This window comes from Galeopterus variegatus, unplaced genomic scaffold (genome assembly GCF_000696425.1).
Source record: "Galeopterus variegatus unplaced genomic scaffold, G_variegatus-3.0.2 Scaffold108, whole genome shotgun sequence".
NCBI classification, from domain to species: Eukaryota; Metazoa; Chordata; class Mammalia; order Dermoptera; family Cynocephalidae; genus Galeopterus; species Galeopterus variegatus.
This window is the reverse complement of record NW_007726219.1, coordinates 152,179-169,588: the sequence shown is the minus strand read 5'-3', so window position 1 is coordinate 169,588 and position 17,410 is coordinate 152,179. Positions and strand designations below refer to the sequence as shown.

Below are 17,410 nucleotides of genomic sequence, written 5' to 3'. Positions count from 1 at the left end.
AGGCATTTATATAGCCATCAAGTTTTTTTTTTAAGTAAACATTTATTTTGAGGTAATCGTAGATTCTTAGGCAGTTGTAAGAAATACTAGAGATATACTGTGAGCCCTTACCCACTTTCCCCCAAGGAGAACATCTTGCAAAACTGCGGTTCACCATCACAACCAGGATGTTGACGTGGATGCAGTCAGGGTGCAGAGCGTTTTTATCACCACACAGATCCTTCTTGTTGCCCTAGGAACCACACCCTCTTCCCTCCCACCCCCAGCCCCTCACTGACCCCTGGCAGCTGCCAGCCTGTTCTCCATTTCTGAACTTTAGACTTTTCAAGAGTGTTATATAAATGGAATCACGTAGCATGTGTAAACTTTCGGGATTCCCTTTTCTCTCTCAGCATAGTTTTCTGAGAGTCACCAGGCAGTTGTGCGTGTAAACGGCTCGTCCCTTCTCATTGCTGGGTGGTTCCCTGCACAGGACATTTAGCCACTTACCCCTTTGTTGAAGGACATCTGGGTTATTTCCTGTTTGTGGCTGCTTTGAATATAGCTGCTATAAACATTTGCGTACAGGCTTTTGTGTGAATGTAAATATTCATTTCTCTGGATAAGTGCCCAGGAGTACAACGACTGGGTTGTGTTGTGGCTGCATGTTTCGTTTCTGTTTTCCAGAATGGCTGTGTCGTTCTGCGTTCCCACCAGCGATGTGTGAGTGGTCCACGTTCACCTAGCCAGCATTTGGGATTTGTCACTATTTTTTATTTCGGCCAGTCTGACAGTTACGTGGTGATATCTCATTGTGGTTTAAATTCGTATTTCACTAATAGGTAATCATTTTGAACATATTTTCATATGCTTGTTGGCCATCCGTATATCCTCTTCAGCAAAATGTCTCTGTGTCTTTTACGCATTTTCTAATTTGAATTTTTTGCTTTTTTTGCTGTAGTTTTGAAAGTTCTTTACATACTCTAGACACTAGGTTTGTTTTTTGTCTTTTGTGGTGGGTGGCTGGTATGGTGATCCAAACCCTCATCCTTATAACACACTGTGCTCCAGCCAACTAAGTAACTGGCCAGCCCCAAGATACTAGTTTTTTATTAATGTGTGATTTGCAAATATTTTCTCTCACTCCACAATTTGTCTTTTCAGTGTCTTAACAGTCTTTTGCAGAGCAAATGTTTTAAATTTTGATAAAGTCCAGTTTATCAGTTTTTCCTTTTATGGGCCATTCTTTCGGTGTTAAGTCTGAGAATTCTTTGCCTAGCTCTAGATCCCAAAGACTTTATCCTCCTATGTTTTTGTTCCCTAAAAGTTTTATAGTTTTTGTTTTTTTTTTCCTTTTTGTCTTTTTTACTGACCGGTAACGGGATCGCAGCCCTCGGTGTTGCGCCCGTACCGGGGACCGGCAATGGGATCGCAACCCTTGGTGTTGTGCCCGCATCGCGCTCAACCGGTGAGCGGGAACCGGTCTCCACATGGGATCTGAACCCTCGGCGGGAGTGCCGCCGCACTCCCAAGCGGAGCACTCTCCAGTGCGCCACCGGGCCAGCCCTAAAAGTTTTATATTTAAGTCCCTGATCCATTTTGAGTTAATTTTTGTTTAAGATCCTTTTAGATTTTTTTTTTTTTTTTGCCTATGGATATCCCATTGTTCTAGTGCTATTTTTGTATTTTCTGTTCTGTTACATTGATCTGTGCGTCTATCCCTGTGCCAGTACCACACTGTCTTGATTATGGTAGGTTTATAAAAAGTTTTGAAATTAGGTAGACAGATTCCTTTGTCTTTATTCTTATTTTTCAAAATATTTTAGGTACTTTATTTCCTTTGGATTTTCATATAGATTTTAGGATAATCTAGTCTATATCTACAAAAAATTTGGCTTGGGTTTTGCTATGATTTGCATTAAACCTATATATCAACTTAGAAAGAACTGACATCCTTACTATGTTAAGTCTTCCAATCCATGAACACGGTGTGTTTTTCCATTTATTTAGATGTTTGGTTTCTTTGATCTGCGTTGTGTATAATTTGTCATGTATAAAAGTCCTATACATGTGTTGTTAGATTTATACCTAAGTATTTCCCTTTTATTGATTAATTGTAAATGGCATTGTATTTTTAATTTCAGTGTTCATTGTTAGTATATAGAAATAGAGTTGATTTTCATTATGTTTATCTTGTATACTGGAACCTTGCTGAACTCACCTATTAGTTCTATGAGATTTACCTTTTATTTCTAGCACCATTTATTTAATTTTCTATGTGCCAGGCATATGCTAAGGCTTTCCTTATACTTGCTCAAGCCAGTAAGTGGTGGATCTAGGATCCTCATAGGTAAATCACGTCTTCACTTTGTTCGTTTGGCACTTAGGACCACAGTGGATCCTGAAGTGGGTCCTGCCCTCCTGGAGCCTACAGTCTGAAACCAGAATTAGAAGTAATACAAGTTGTTAAATAGCTTTGATAAAGTTCAAACTAAAACAAGTTAATTACTTACAACTCATCCTGTAAGTGGGTGCAGCAAGGGCACGTGAGCCAGTCTAGAGTGAGGGGAGGGGAGGCCAGGGAGGGCTTCCTAAAGAAGCAATGATAATTTTCCAGGGAAGGTTTCCAAGCTTACTGATTTCTTTATGACCTTACATCAATTTTTGAAATTCAGAAATGTCTGTGATTAAAGCTTATATGCAGGTAATTCTAAACATTGCTTGTTAGAGAGCCCAGGAATTTCTGGTCAGAATTGAATGAGTCCTTTGCTTGTCTCAGTGTCCTTACCTCTGTCACCTGCTGCTGTAGAACCCCTGCTCCCTGCACCAGCGATTCCCACCTAGGCCAGAGGGCTCTGGAACCTCCAGCCCATGCAGCTCAGTCCAGCTACATGAGCTGACCCTCTGCCCTGCCCAGTACTGTGGGCTGCACCAACCTTCTGCAGACTTCAATGCCTTTACTTCTAGCTCACATTTCCTCCTCTCTTTCAGGGTTCTTTCCTTTCTTCTCCTGGTGAGCTGGGTTTTGGAGTCATTTAGGATGGAAAGGTTGTCCATTCCAGTAGTTGCAGGGTCAGGTCCCCTTTCTACCAGCCCATTTGGAAAAATCATCCATGTCTTGCAACAGTAACTACAATAAGATTCTGGTCAGTTGGGAACAAAAATCTTACTGTATCGAAATTTGCCCCTCAGACATTTCCAGGTAAAGACAGACCCCCATGCCCTTTGAGAAGACAGGGAATCTCCTGGCACTGCTTGTGAGCTTCCACCGATACTGGAGAAGAGGGTCTGTGCGGTCAGATGCTGGGCCTCGACCGTCCTCTACCAGGTTCTTGACTCTGCCACAGGACAGAGTTCAAGAGCAGAGGTGGAGTAGAAAGAAAAAACAGGTTTAATGCAAAGAGAAAGAAACATGCACTTCACAAAGTGTGCGGGCTGGCTTGACGGTGAGCAGTAACTACTGCCCCACCTTCTTCCTGGATTCAGCTTTTATAGTTTGCTGTTCTATACATGTTCATGATATATAATGAATATTTAACTAAAGGGGTGGTTCCCAGTTATGTAACCCAGCCTTGTGCTTGTTGTGTTGGTCTCTTTGGTGCATGCTCATTGATCAAATTCTAACATATACACTGAAAATTACTTCAAATACATTTGGTGCTCTCTAGTGCCTCCCATGGAAGGCCATTCAAGGATAAATTCCTTTCTACTGAGCATGCTTGGCCACTGAAGTTAAGTAAGTCTGCCTTCTGTGTCTCCCTGTGTTGGTGCCAAAAATAGGTGCAGGAAGCAACGGGGCAACTCAGGACTTAGAGGAGGGGCTTGAGTCCTAGGGGAGTGGTGTGAGACCCAGGGGAGTGGCCTGAAAGCCGAACCCAGTGAAACTGAGCACCTCTTGTCTCACCAGGGAGCTCGGCACCTCACATCTACCCATGTCAGTGGCATTGCTCTCCCCAAGTCACAGAAGTGAAGCGATGTCCTCAGCCAGCACTGTCCCCATCCTGCGCCTTCCTGCCCAGCCCTGTGGCAGTGTGCCTAGCAAGCCCCTGTCCTGCCTTAGGACTGAGGATGCTTCTCTCTCTTCCTGTGTTTCCCTGACTGTAGGAGAAATCGCTGGTCTTTGAGTCAGCATGGAAGAAGGAGAAGGACGTTGTTTCCAAGGAGATAGAAAAACTGCGTGTGTCCATCCAGACCCTGTGCAAGAGTGCGCTTCCCCTGGGGAAGATCATGGACTACATCCAGGAGGATGTGGATGCCATGCAGAATGAGCTGCAGCTGTGGCACAGCGAGAACAAGGAGCATGCTGAGGCCCTGCAGAAGGAGCGGAGGTGGGGGTCCCAGTGAAACTGAGCACCTCTTGTCTCACCAGGGAGCTCGGCACCTCACATCTACCCATGTCAGTGGCATTGCTCTCCCCAAGTCACAGAAGTGAAGCGATGTCCTCAGCCAGCACTGTCCCCATCCTGCGCCTTCCTGCCCAGCCCTGTGGCAGTGTGCCTAGCAAGCCCCTGTCCTGCCTTAGGACTGAGGATGCTTCTCTCTCTTCCTGTGTTTCCCTGACTGTAGGAGAAATCGCTGGTCTTTGAGTCAGCATGGAAGAAGGAGAAGGACGTTGTTTCCAAGGAGATAGAAAAACTGCGTGTGTCCATCCAGACCCTGTGCAAGAGTGCGCTTCCCCTGGGGAAGATCATGGACTACATCCAGGAGGATGTGGATGCCATGCAGAATGAGCTGCAGCTGTGGCACAGCGAGAACAAGGAGCATGCTGAGGCCCTGCAGAAGGAGCGGAGGTGGGGGTGGGGAGGGGGTGTATTGAGGGGTGGTGGGGCAGCAGTCTGGGAGGCGAAGGAGAAATCTCCCAAGAAATCGCTGCCTCTCAGCCCTCCCTTCTTACCTCCTCCCCAAAGGATAACTGGTATTTCTTCATTTGTTCTACAGCAAGCATTTTTTTGGTAGCGGTTAGAAAAGATTTAGAGTTCATGTTCGTACACAAAATAGATTTAAACATTAAAAAAATACAGAGAAATATGTCTTATCACAGTCCTCAAAATTTTTTAACTGTTCATAGTTTGAAAAACTTAAATTTTTACTCTAAAAGAAATGTTGGTAAACCCATTTAAAATTGTGACTGTGAAAGTAATATAATAGACACTAAAAAGTGAGGTTCATTTTAGGGAAGTGTTCTGTAATCAGTCTGGGAACCATATGGCTATATCAACCATCAAGTGTTTTTTTCAGAAAACATGATTTCACTCAGTGATACAGCTAGAAGTCAGTATAATAAAAAGCTCTATTATAATGAGGTTCTACTCTTTATTAGTCTGCTTATTCTTAAAAAGTCTCTTAAAATTTCAAATGTACAACATGAAGGAGGTTAGAAAATCACTAAGAACTTTTTGGTGCCTGTTCTCACATGATAATTGGTTAGCACTTCTTACATTTTGATTTAAGGTATTAAAGTGTCATCCCAGACATTTCTTCCTTACAAAACTTGCTTTTGCTTAATGGTAGGCTGGTTAGAAACTATTGCTCTTCTTTGTTTTATATTTTAGTTTGTGTTCATGTGCTTTAAAAGTCTGAAGGGAAAGATTAATTTTGACTTCGGCTTCCCCAAGTATATTCTAGACTTTTCCCAGTATATAGCCCAACAACTAAACTGTCTCCTGTCACTGTCTTGAGCAAGTGAGCCAGAGACGCCTCTGTCAAGAAGCCCCCCAGCCTCTTCCTGTAGTGTTTCCCTGTAAGGAAGGGCACTGTCCAGGCGGTGGTTCTCTTAGGGTCGACAGCAACTCTGCCTCTCGCCTCCTTGCTTGTCCCCAAAGGCTCTCTGTTACATACATGTATAATTTAAGGACTGCAAGCCCATCATCGAACAAATATTAGGCTCCTTTTAGTAAATGTCATGTTTGACTTCACTTCTGGTTGTGGCAAGGGTTGTGAAAACGAGAAGTAAGTTTTGCTCAGGTGCGCTTTGCACCTTTATGTCATTATTGTAGTGCATCTATATTCTACCCTTTTTCTTTGGATGAAGTGAGTGGTCTACTTTTGTTGTCTTTTGGTGTTTTATTTAAGAAGTAAATATAAAATGAGACAAGATATTTATGAGCCACTGATTTTATTTTCCATCAGTATCACAGACTGTGCTGTGGAACCCTTAAAGGCCGAGCTGGCTGAGCTGGAGCAGCTGATTAAAGACCAGCAAGACAAGATCTGTGCCGTGAAGGCCAATATCCTAAAGAATGAAGAAAAAATTCAGAAAATGGTGTATGGTATCAATTTGACTTCGAGAAGGTGAACATTCAAAAGTTTCAAAGATGAGAAGTCACCATCAGTTTAAAAATAAAAAGGAAGATAGAAAATTATTACTCCTTAAATTTCAGTTTGAGAAAATGAACAGTTTACAATGTTATTATCCAACTAATTTTCAGAGCTTTAAAACTTCAGGCACATTAAATATATAAAAAGACCACGTTTTCTTACCTCCCTCCAGCTGGAATCCTTGCTAGTTATAAATAGCTCTTCAAAATGCCTTTGTGAGTTTTTTTTGCAAGCCTGTTCCTTGTGTTTCTGCTGTAGCCTGTTAAATTCTGCACCAGAATCCCTGGCAGGTAAGTGGTGTCAGCATACCAAGGAAACAGTAGTCCTTTATTTTAGTTTTCAAGTCTAGTGAAAGGACTTCCATTGGTTAGCACTGAGTGAAGAATAGCTGTGTGCTTTTTGTCTTTTGTCTTTTTCCGTGTCCGGCAACGGATCGCAACCCTCAGTGTTGCCCCCGTACCGGACCGGGGACCGGCAACGGGACCACAACCCTCGGCGTTGCCCCCGCGCCTCGCTCAGCCAGTGAGCGGGAACCGGTCTGTAGGTCTGTATGTGGGATCCGAACCCTCGGGCGGGAGCGCCGCCGCGCTTCCCAAGCGGGGCACTTATCCAGTGTGCCACCGGGCCGGCCCGAGCTATGTGCTTTTTGATAGGCACTTTATATATAGAATGAGGCCAGAAAATGAATGAGCTATGGTTTTAGTTAATTTCCATTTGAAAAGGGTTTAATTTCAGCCTGTGTCCTTGTAAGGTTCATGTTGACTTTTTGTTATTGTTTTTGCTTCCTTGTAATTGCATATATTTCCTTATGTAATTTTCTGATTGGTCCTGGTCCCTGTTATGTTTTGCTTGTGTTTCTAGCCCTTAAAGTTCATAAATCTAAAAAAGGAGATTTCAGCATGGCCTTTATGGGCATTGCCTGGACATGGAATTGTCATAGGCTACGTCTTGTTTCTTCAACATTTGGTCCCTGTGTTTTTCCCACATAGAGTCAAGTGTAAGCTGCTCTGGAGTCCTCAAGACCCTCTTTAAGAAGGTCTTGCTCTACGAGGCTCTGGTGTCATTCCTTTCTTGCATAGGTATATGCTCCTAAGTACCTGAGAGACAGGTAGCTTAGGAAAAACCACCATAAGGAAGACTTAAAAGAATGTACTGATTTACAACATTTTTTTATGTTAACCATTTTTTGGAAATTGGTTTTTAAAGCAAAGGTTTTTTTAAAACATGATTTATATTTAGTTTTTCACATATATATATAAATATTGTGAATACCTTAATTAAAGTCTTAAGTTATTATATAAAGGATTTCACTGTTTGGAGACATAGGTCTTGAGGTCTGGGTCCTGATACTTTTATTTCTAGATTCTCTATGTAAACTAAGCAGTGCCATTTTAAGTGTGAGAATTGCCTCAGAAGGTTTTGTTTCTTTAAGGATTAGCACAAATGGCACAATTTGGTTTTTGTTCGTGTGATTTCCAAAATAAATCGTTTATTAAGGCAGTTGTATGATTTTCTAAGCTAGTAAGTTTAGGAGCAGATTATTAAGATCTGCCATTCTGAAACATTGGTCTTTTTCTCCTTTCTGTAGTGCACCATAAAATTTTGTTTGATCCAATTATACTAAATATATTTTTGGGAGAGGGGAGAGGGGTATTAGTTACCTAGTCCTTCATGTATTTATAATCTCTTTTCTACTGAATCGAATGACTTGGCCATAATCCTAAGTGGACCCTGTTTTGCTTCAGGTTAAGATGTCTGCCTTTTATGAATTTGTACATATGAACAGAATTTCGTGTTGCAAAAAAATTGAATACGTTGTATGTGAGTAAAATTTTGTATGAAGTAGTCTGTCAACTTGTATCATAAAATTTATTTTTCTTTTATACATAAATCATTAAAAGTAATCACATATTTTTTCTATAAGTGTATGGATTGTGCAATTCAGTTCACACATGAAAAGAACATAAGCATGTGTTTTTCTTATTTTCAAATGTGTGCATTTTGTTTTTCTTGCGAAGAAAGCTCAGGGAAATATATCCTTTCATTCATATTGTGACACTTACCAATTTTCTGTATGAATTGAAGTTTTATGAGAGAGACAAGAATTTCCCAGAAATGTTAAGATCATTTGTGAAATTTTAGAAGGTTTCTACATGTAATTATTACTGTATCTTACTGTAGACAAATTAGATCCTGATCTTATTTAATATTTTGAGGAAATGCACAAATGAGATTAATATTTTTCTCTACTTTGGTTTGTAAGTTTTCAAGGAGTACTGGAGTCATACTTTAGGAATTTGAATTTGAAAGTTGAGCTGACACTAATTTATATTCAAAGGAAATGTGTAAGATTTTGGAAAAAATAGTTCAGGACTAAAATTCAAGTCTTCTACTTATTCATACTTATTTTTGTTTTCAATAATCGACTTTTAAAAAAAATAGTGACTGATGGGGCTGGCTGGTTGGCTTAGCTGGTTGGAACACAGCCTTGTAACACCAAGGTCAAGGGTTTGGATCCCCTTACTAGCCAGCCCCCCAAAAATAAACAAACAAAATAGTGACTGAAATCTGTGAAGAAAGATGATGTCATTTAGTGACACGAAGTGCAGTTTAGGATTTTGGGTGGTGTGGAATTCTGTTAAATTATTGGCAAGTGACTGCTGTGGTCTGAATGTTCAGCTCCTCCAAAGCTCATGTGGAAGCTTGATCCCCATTGTGACGGTGTTAAGAGGTTGGGAAATCTGACTATGGTATTTGAAAGGTAGAGACTTTAGGAGCTGATTGGATCATGAGGACTATGCCCTCATGAATAGATTAATCCACTTATAGATCAGTGGGTTAATGGATTAATGGGTTATTATGGGAGGAGACTGGTGGCTTATAAGGTGAGCGAGAAGCATGTTAACAGTCTTGCTCACCTCTCACAGTGTGACACCCTGCGTTGCCACATAGAAGGCCCTCAGCAGATTTGCTTCCTCACCTTTGGACTTCCCAGCCTCCAAAAGTGTAAGAAATAAATTTTGTTTTCTTATACATTACCCAGTTTCAGGTATTCTGTTACAAGTACAGAAAAGTGACTAATGCAGTATCAATGAAATATCCTTGGACTTTTTTCTCAGCTGTCTTGAACTGACGAGTTTATCTCGTTGGTAGGTGTGCACATGAATTAGAGAAAAGATGGCCAGGACCATTACTCGCTTTTGAATAAACAGCTACTGTCAGACAGTGGTAGACTTAGCATGACCAGTTTTCTTGAGTGTCCACAAAATCTGCTGCAGAAGGAGGCCATGCACAAACAAGGTCATGTGCTCAGGCATGTCCGCATCAGGAAGAAATTTAATACACAGACCTGGATTCCCAGCTCTGGAATCTTCTATCCACATACAAGGGTGCAGACAGTAAATTCACCTTTTTCATAAGACTGTCTAAGGAGATCACTGTGGCCTTCACTGAGGGACTCCCCAGCAAAGTCTAATGTAGCAAAGCAGAAGTATGAAAAATGCACATTGAACACAAGCAGCTGACGGAGGAGAGGACGCTGTCACCAGGCTCCTGGGATGAGCTCTGTGCTGCATTCGGGCTCTGAGCTTAACTCTGTCCTCTGGTATACTTTATTAATAAAAAGGTTGTATAGATTTCTAAGAGCTGTTTTGGTAAGTATAGTTTATAGAAGTGTTACATTAGGGCAGAAGTAAAACCCCTAATCAGAATCCCTTTTTGCTTGTTATATGTATTTTCATGAAGGGAGATTGGTAAAGACTTTTTTTTTTAACTTAGCAAGAGAAATTTAAATGGCTTTTTAAACTATAAGACTTGTTTTTAATTCTTTGTTTAGAGCTGAGATCCAAATTGATTATCAGTTTCTTTAACCAAGCAAATTATTCTTTCTGGTAAGAATGTGTAATTCAAAAGAAAGTTAAAGTACGTACAGTACAAGGAGGCCATGCTCCAGTCACCCAGGGAGGAATCGCAGCCATGGAAACTGATGGGACGGAAGCGCGTTCCTGTTCACAGATGACGGGAGGGAGGCTCCCCAGCCGCTGGTGACATGTCACCTGCCGCCTGTGTTAGTCATGGATTATAAGTTCACTTCACACTTAACTTTACTATTTAAAGTTTCAGTTAAAGCTAACCTTTTACTGCAGATGATAACATCTAATGTAGGTGGGGGCTTACATCTCACCAGGCGCTGGTGTGAGCGCCGTCCTTGGGCTGCTTCCTGTCTCCTTCCAGCATGGGCGGCAGGTACTGTCGCCATCCCTCTCGGTTGGGTGGTCATGGTCCTTACTGGCTCAGACCAGTTGCACTTGTGCTTTTTCTGGACGCATGATGATTAATAGCCTCTCTCCCTGCTTCCAAAGTGCCCTGTTTTGGATGATAACCCGGGTGTTCCCTTTACCGATTTGAAACCCACACTGAATGGAGGCTTGTGGCTGTGAAGGGACACTGAGCAGGATGTGTCCATAGAGCCAGTGTGGGCACCATGGTCATCGCAGCTCCACCAAACTCCACTTGTTTTCCTGTGAGGGCATTAGACCAGGTCTGGGAGTGTTCAGATGCACCTAGACTTCAGGCATTTGACAGGTTTCGTGCTTCCATTTGGACACGAGGTGGAACGTGTCTTGGAATCGTCATTGGTTGAAGGACCTTACTATAAAGGCTTCCCTCTGTGACCTGCTGTTGTCCTGAAGGGGATTTTGGGTGGGCCTGTTCCCTTGGACATTCTTGTCAAGGATTTGAATTAGCTGTAGGAAGTAGGTTGATATAATCTGGCAAATGACGTGAATATGACTAGACAGGACAGATACATTGACACATTGTCTGAGGATATAAAAAGGTGAAACTACAAGCTGCTCATGAACTCAGCAAGTAGCAGTAGGAAGAAGCTTGAGGGTGCATGTGTCCACACTGGCACTGTGACAAGGACCAATAGAATCAGTAGTCGCAGTGACGCGAAAGGGTCCGCACTGAGAGGTCCCTTCCCTCTGTCCCTGTTTCTCCTTGCCCCTATGGGCAGCCATTTTTATTAGATTGTTGTGTAAGCAAATATGACTATTTTTATACCCCCACAACACACAGTATCACGAAAGACAGTGTACAGTGTGCAGTGTTCGGTACCTGCCTTTTCATGTACCTCCAGCTCCATGGAGCCCTCAGCCTGGCCGTCCCTGTCACCCTCACTCCTTTCCAGATGTGCACAGTTCCACCATGCGTGTGCCCTGGTTTATCCTGCCCAGCTCCCTGTTGCTCGACTTGGGTGGTTTCCAGTCTGCTGCCATTAAAAGCAATGCTGCAGTGGATAACTTGTTCGTGTGTTGTCTCTGACGTGTGGGACAGACACCCAGAGTGAGACTGCCCGCTTAATGCATAAAGGCATCATGATACTGATAGACCGTGTGAGACACTGGTGTGGGTGGTGCCACGTCACTCTTACACCAGGAAATGCGTGGAAGCTCCATCCGTCACAGCCTTTACAACAGTGCACTGCCACACTTGGGGATTTTTGCTCTGATAGGCAAGAAAGGGTTTCAGTGTGGTTTTAATTTGCACATCTCTTGTTTTGAGTGAGCTGGAGCATCTCTTGATGTGTTTAAGGGCTGTTGGTTTGTTTTTTTGTTTTCTGTGAACTGTTTAGATCATTTGACCTTTATTCTGTTGGGCTTTTGATCTTTTTCTTCTAGATCTCTAGAAGCTCTTTATATTGTGAGTTGCAAATATTATTTTCCAGTTTTTCTTTTGACGGTGCCATGCCTTCCTACCCCCAGGCGTGCTAAATAAGTGATAATGATAATCCTCATTATTTTATAATTGACATGCTGGGTGATTCATCTTGGGTGCTGCTGCCAAGAATGACATTGAACTTTTGTTTGTCACCTTACAAGCATGTTCTTCTCTCCAGGTTTACAGAGAACTTTTAGCAGGAATGGATGTTGAATGGTTCTTGTCTGTGAAGGTGATTGCATGTTTTTTTCTGCTGTGGCCTAGTGATGTGTTACACTAGATTGCCTAATATTAAGCTATCCAAGGCTGGCCGGTTAGCTCAGTTGGTTAGAGCATTGTGCTGATAACACCAAGGTCCAGGGTTTGACCCCCTTGTCCAGCCAAAAAAGAAAAAAAAATGTCCTTATATTAATGGATTGAATGCTGCGTGGTGCGATGGATTTTTCTTTTTTTTTTTTTTTTTTCCTTTTTGTCTTTTTTTTACTGACTGGTAGGGGATCGCAACGCTCGGTGTCGCGCCCGTACCAGGGACTGGCAACGGGATCGCAACCCTCGGTGTCACGCCTGCGCCGCGCTCAGCCAGTGAGCCGGAACCGGTCACCACATGGGATCCGAACCCACCGGGCCGGCCCAATGGATTATTCTTTTGACATTGATTTGTTCTGTTACATATTCATCATTCTGCTAAATTCTTGTTACCTGGTGCTTGTCAGTCTGGTGGGAGGTGCTGGGGGGCATCCTCTGTTGTTTGTTTAACCCCAGTCCTAGGTGGACATTGTGTCCTTGGGTCCTGGCTGTAGCTTTGCACTCGGCTCATATTTGTGCCCCTGTCCAAGGTGTGGGGTCTCCCGTTCCCTTCCCAGCTTTGATGGATTTTCACAGCGTACTAAGGCTGACAGTGCTTATTGCCTGCCCCTACAAATTATCTCATGCCATAGGGGAGTGGGGGAGAAGCTTCCCGTGAAAGTTTTGTGCCCCTCCAGCTGCTGTGCTCCTTTCTCAGATCTACACTGCAAGGGACAGTTAAAACTTTCTCATCTTTTCTGAGAGTGTGGAGAACACCTATGAGGAAGACGCAGGCTCCCACTGTCACGCCCTTGGGGGCTTCCTAGTCTCTCCCCAGAGCACACTTGAGTGCCAGCCACCTGCTGAGCTCGGCTCCACAGGCAGGCACCAGCTCTCCAGCCACCTGCCGGGCTCTGCTCCCTGGGCACTGGCTCTCTTCAGGTTTTGGCCCAGGAGCTTGCCCTGGGAGCTCAGCTTGTAGCTCCAGAAAAGGCTCAGGTTTCATCTCAAGGGTGGTTCCCCAGTGGAAACCAAAGTCTCCGTCTACCACTTCTGAAGGTGTTTCCTATTCTTAATCCACACTGTAGATTGAAAGACCTTGACAGAGATTAAAGTCAAGTCTGACCCTAAGACTTGCTTTGCTTTTCACCACTGGCTTCTGTGTGGTGTACATGGATCGTGCCACATTGTTTTCAAAGTTCAAATGAGGTTTATTATCAACAGTAAATGGCAAATCTGGGGTTTCAAGCTTAAAAAGGCAGTGGCTGAGGCATGGATGGTAGTGTGCCCGCCCATGCAGGGCATGTCCTGGGCCCAGCGACCAGGCCTCTTTTTCCAGCCACTGGCCTTCTGGGGAATGTACACTGGGCCTCCTCCTCCCCTGCAAGTCCTGTGTCTTGGTGGGCATAGCTTCAGGCCTTCTTTTACCTTCTGGAAGGAGAAGGCTAGGAGCAGAAGAGCAGAGTGGGCCCATAGTTGGGCTGTGCCCATTCTCCCCACGCCCTGTGCAGAGGCTCCGGCTGGCAGTGCACCTCTGCTGGGGGACAAGGAAGCCCCGCCTGCCTCACGCCCCCACCAAGCCCTGCATCTCCAGGGTGAGCTTTTCCCCTTAAGGTGCTATGGAAAGAACATAGGCCTTGGAGTGGGGACCCTCTTTGTCATGATGGCCATGGTTTGGGACGCTCCTTCCTGTTTCTCCTTTGCGCCTTGGTGTCCATTGATGGTCATTATGGCTCCCTCAGGACTAGGAGGCCTAACAACGTTGGAGAACATTCCGGCTCACAGGGCTTCCTGGTGAACTTTGTGTAAGTGAGCTGGCTTGGCGTGGTGCACCGTCACCTTGCAGCAGTGCTTCCCGAAGGCTCCTGTTCATCTCAGGGTCTTCAGGAGCAGGTTGGCCCATGTCCCATCGTGGCAGAGGCCCTTACGTCTCACCTCCTAGTGAGAGAAGCTGCTTATTGAAATGTGCCATAGAGACAAGGTTAAGTCCAGAAACGTTGTTTCTTTCACGTTTAGATGGCTTGTTACTAGCATTTTCCTGAGAGAACAAAAACACTAGTCTGAGCTGAGGTCTTACAAGGAAAGCTGAGCCCAGGCCTCACGCCTGAGGATAAGCAGGGCAGGGACATGAAAGCATGTTTGCCTTGGCCTCCAGCCTCTAGTGGTGGCTCAGGTTTCTTGGGGGGCTTGGGCTTTGGGTGGGAGCTGGAGTCTATGGGTGGGGGCTCGGGCCTCTGCTGGGGGCTCAGGCCTTTGGGTGGGGGTCTTGGGCCTCCTAGGTAGTGGCATGGGATGAGAGAGGCCCCTGCCAGAAGCCTGTGGTTTCAAAGCCAGGCATGGGACCCCTTAGAGCTAATGGGGCCTGACAGTTCTGGGAAGCATTTATTTTGTTTTCATGAAGTACATAAAATCCTTCTGACTTGAGCAGTGAGAAGCCAGTGATGCTGTTGCAAATGCTTTCCCTGGCAGAGAAGTGGCCCACTCGGCCCACCAGACCAACCAGGGACAGACAGGGCCAGGTGACTGTGGGGAGAGGGTGCCCTTGTCTGGTCTCCCCTGCGCCCTAGCTGAGGGAGGGACCGTGGAAGAGGGAGATGCCCAGGGCCCTGCGAGTGGGGCAAACAGGAGGCCAGGGGTGAGATGGTGAAGAACACCCCAACATGGTACTGGACTCCTGAGAGGACTTCATGGTCCCTTTGTCTGATTCTGGTGTCAGGACTCCATGGTAAGGACTTGAAATGGTGAAACTGCCCAGGACTCTTAGCTTCTCCTACCCAGGATGGGGTGTGGGCGTACTGTTCTCCTGCAGCCCAGACCAGGATACAACATGGGAGAAGCTGCTGCTGGAGAACCCACAGAGCCAAGTCACTGGGTTGTGTCCCAAAACTCCTGGGGGAGCCTTTCCAGATCACTCCTGCAGAACCAGGGAAAAGACAAGCAGGCATGAGGCATGTGGGGAGAGAGGCTTCTGCTCCACGAGAGCTGGGGCCTCAGGGTTGTCAGATACCCTTTCTCCCCAACTTAATCTGAAAAGAGAACACAGTGTTTAAAACAAACAAATGAATCTCCCCCCCCAAATGAGATTATTGAAGAAATTAAGGGGATTCTACAGTTTGCATTAGAAAAAATAAGATGAACTTGTTTCATATATGAAAATATACTATTAATCTATAGTAATTAAGATAAGGTAGTACTGGGAAAATGTTACACTTCTCTCTGTGTAACGGAGGTGCAAAAAAGGATTATGCAAAGCAACATGAATGCAATGAGAAGCCCAAAGGGACTGCACCTCAGCAACTCCTCTGTTAGAAGGAGAATATGGGTACAGCCTTGATTCAAAGTTTGTTTCTGTTTTTTTATTGTAAAGACAAGGAAGTTTCACAAGAAAAATCAGTTGATTCATTTCAAAAGAACACAAAGACATGGGCAGTGTTAGAAAAGTTATCTATGGCTAAGTATAGCTTAAACAATGGAAACTAGTAACATCAGTAAAATTAACAACGTGACATTCCAAAGCACAATTTGTGAAAAGCTAAGTTGGTCAAACTGTGATCATTATCTAAAATATAACCTCTCCTTAAATGATTTAAGCAAAAGTTACGTTCTTATGATTAAATCTAAGTATAATTGTCTCAAAGTTTCCACCAATAAACAGCTTGCCCTTAGCAAACATTTTTTTAACATTTTTCTCTACAGCAATTCTTTAAAATTGCTTAACAGGATTGGTATGTCAGCCACCTGTTAGCTCTAAAATCATTAAAGTATACAATACCATACTTAAACAGTGATTAGAGTTGATTAGATGGGCTGTTGCCCAGCTAGCTGTGGGCTTTTGCCCCATCCTTGCATAACCTAAAAACCCTATTCTAAAAATCAAATGAGAATCAAGATTTCTAACCCTCTACAGGAAAACGTAAATTAATCAATGCAGCAGGATAAGAACCCCTAACAAGATGCCTGAATCTGGAATTTTAGTTTCTGATAAATGTGGTATTTCAAGCCAGAAGTATTTCAGATTGTTGTCCAAATAAATGGTATTAGGACAAATGGTTATCCACATAGCAAAAATAAAGTTATATTCTTGCCTCATATTACATACAAAAATTCCAAAAGTTTAGAGTTTTAAAAATATGAGAGTACTAAAAACTATTTGAGAACGTTTATAAATATATTATTTAGATGTGTTATTTGTAATAGTTCTATTTTATGAGAGGCAACCTAGTGTATAAGATTAAAGCACTTAGAAGAGAGCATAGTAAGTGCTAAATACCTTTTGGGGTAAAAAACTTCCTAAAAAAAGACAGGCTTTTCAGAAGCCATAAATGGGAAAGAAAAAAAAAAGGACACTTGGCTCCATTAAAAATTAAAAATTTCTATATATCCATGCAAAAGTAAAAAGTGACACATTTGCAAAACCTCTAATAAAGACTTAATATTCATACTCGACAAATACTTTTTAATAAGAAAAATACTGATCATGTAAGGAGGAGGTGGGCAAGATGGCAGACTTGAGGTGCCTGAGCACCTCTCTCATGAAAAAGGACCAGAACAACTATCAGACAGCTCAGTATTGACGGGGGAATCAGAAAGGAGATTGAAGGAGTGTAGCTGGAGACTGGCAGGATCCCTGTGGAGCACAAAATCCCATGATGGCAGCATGGATAGACAGGCACACAGTCTGAGCCTCCAGACTCCACCACCTGGATTGGTGCAGGAAAGATGTGCCCTTGCAGATGAAAGGTAGGCAGAGGGTTCACACCAACCCCCATCACCAGAGAGGCCTGCAGTTCCTACTGCAGGAGGACTCCACAGCTCTTGAAAGCCCGGAGCAAAGTGCAGGGAGCTGCCTAGAATACATGCACCACATGGCCCTAGAACAGGAACACATACAGTGTACTCCCCACCCCCCTGACCCCATGGCCCAAACCAATGCAGTTTGGGGCCATCTTGAAACCAGAGCTGTTGCGGGAGCATACCCTGCTCTGGGGATAGCAGTCACTGTGTTTCCCTTGCCTTAAGTCTCCACCATCATCTCAGCGGGCTCATGCAAGAAACTATAATGCCCTAATCCCAGCGGCTTGAAGCCTGGACCCAGGAGCAGCTGTGA

At 43.8% G+C, this 17,410-nt stretch overlaps 1 protein-coding gene across 1 annotated transcript in view; it reads left to right on the top strand.

The window, feature by feature from the left end:
- Nucleotides 1-6,681, top strand: part of TRAF3IP1 (TNF receptor-associated factor 3 interacting protein 1) — a 67,010-nt gene extending 60,329 nt beyond the window's left edge. Inside the window, exons 15-16 of the mRNA XM_008586042.1 lie at nt 4,084-4,307; nt 6,109-6,681. Coding sequence (XP_008584264.1) covers nt 4,084-4,307; nt 6,109-6,274 — 390 coding nt within the window. The 3' untranslated portion in view covers nt 6,275-6,681. The remainder of the gene's footprint in view (nt 1-4,083; nt 4,308-6,108) is intronic.
- The last annotated feature ends 10,729 nt before the right edge of the window (nt 6,682-17,410 follow it).